The 1,087-nt window shown below is 51.7% G+C and overlaps 1 protein-coding gene across 1 annotated transcript; it reads right to left on the bottom strand.

Moving 5' to 3' along the window:
* Positions 1-118: 118 nt before the first annotated feature.
* Positions 119-981, bottom strand: Pmar_PMAR028352 (hypothetical protein; the record flags this gene model as incomplete). The annotated part of the gene is made up of 4 exons (XM_002774079.1): positions 119-266; positions 312-446; positions 769-848; positions 892-981. 4 exons carry the CDS (start codon positions 979-981, stop codon positions 119-121), a joined length of 453 nt encoding a protein of 150 aa, XP_002774125.1.
* Positions 982-1,087: the final 106 nt, after the last annotated feature.

Genomic DNA, 1,087 nt, shown 5'->3' with positions numbered 1-1,087 from the left:
TGAAGTTAAAACAGTGAAAAAAGTTCGTCGATGCATTGTCGACGGTGGTACCAGAATTGTGTGGTTTATGTTCTAAAGGTCAACAGTATTGTTATCAGATGGTATTGCAGGCGCCTTTTTAGGCCATACAAATCTTCTTCTGGCCTTGTCTGATATACTCCTCTTTGCGAAGATTTCCCGCCCGGAAGGCTACGATCCCGACGGTGACCAGAACGACCTCGACCCAGTCTAACCAGGTCACAGTAGAAGGTCCAAGCACCGGCCAGCTAAACATGAAGCAATCCCAAGCACCTCTTCGCCAAGTCACTTACTCGATAGAGAATAGAATAGCCGAGGCCGGCGTGACAGCCTTAAGGCTGACGAATGCCAACAGTGCTGAGCCTCTTTGCACGAGGAAGAGCAACGCTGCGTTGTACAGAAGGTTCACGCAGATGTAACCGCTGTACCTGAGAGGAGCCGAGGATGCCGTATGGAGTCTCTACGGCTATCACGCACAGCTGCCAAGCATTAGGACAGCCTCCGACGAAACAGTAGCTGGCCTCTTGGAGATATTCGAACAACCCTAGGCCATGGGTTTTCCCTATGGCTGGGCCGATCGCTAGTAACTATCGCAGGGGTAGCAGCATAACGAGATGAGAGAGCACTTACAGGGAGAAGCCAAAGGACTTGGAAGACGGACACACAGCAGTTGACAACGAATACATCTAGCTTGCGTGGGCTTGACCTGAGAGGCCTGATGGCAAAGTTCAGCTGACTCAGCTGCCTCACCGTTGGTCTGCTAGGAGTGGCGCACGAGCGGCTGACGTCTGCCATGCTACGAACGCTCGGAAGACCTTCTCCTTGAGAACCTACGATTGATATGTTATATTGTCCATGTGTGGCGTATCTTACGAAGGAGAGAGCGTTCCCGGAGGTGCTGAGGGCAATCAGAGCCGCCATGAAGGGGTCCGAATGGGAAGCACTAAAGTTGTGCATGGACATGCATACAGCGAGAAGAACCTCCAAAGGATAGCATAGCTAGAGTGTCACACCGGAAGGGGGTTCTTACGATGAGGACTCCTATAAGCTCCAGGCTAATGTAGCGAGT

The sequence above is a fragment of the Perkinsus marinus genome, assembly GCF_000006405.1.
Source record: "Perkinsus marinus ATCC 50983 genomic scaffold scf_1104296958706, whole genome shotgun sequence".
NCBI classification, from domain to species: Eukaryota; Perkinsozoa; order Perkinsida; family Perkinsidae; genus Perkinsus; species Perkinsus marinus.
This window is presented reverse-complemented; position numbering and strand designations above follow the sequence as displayed.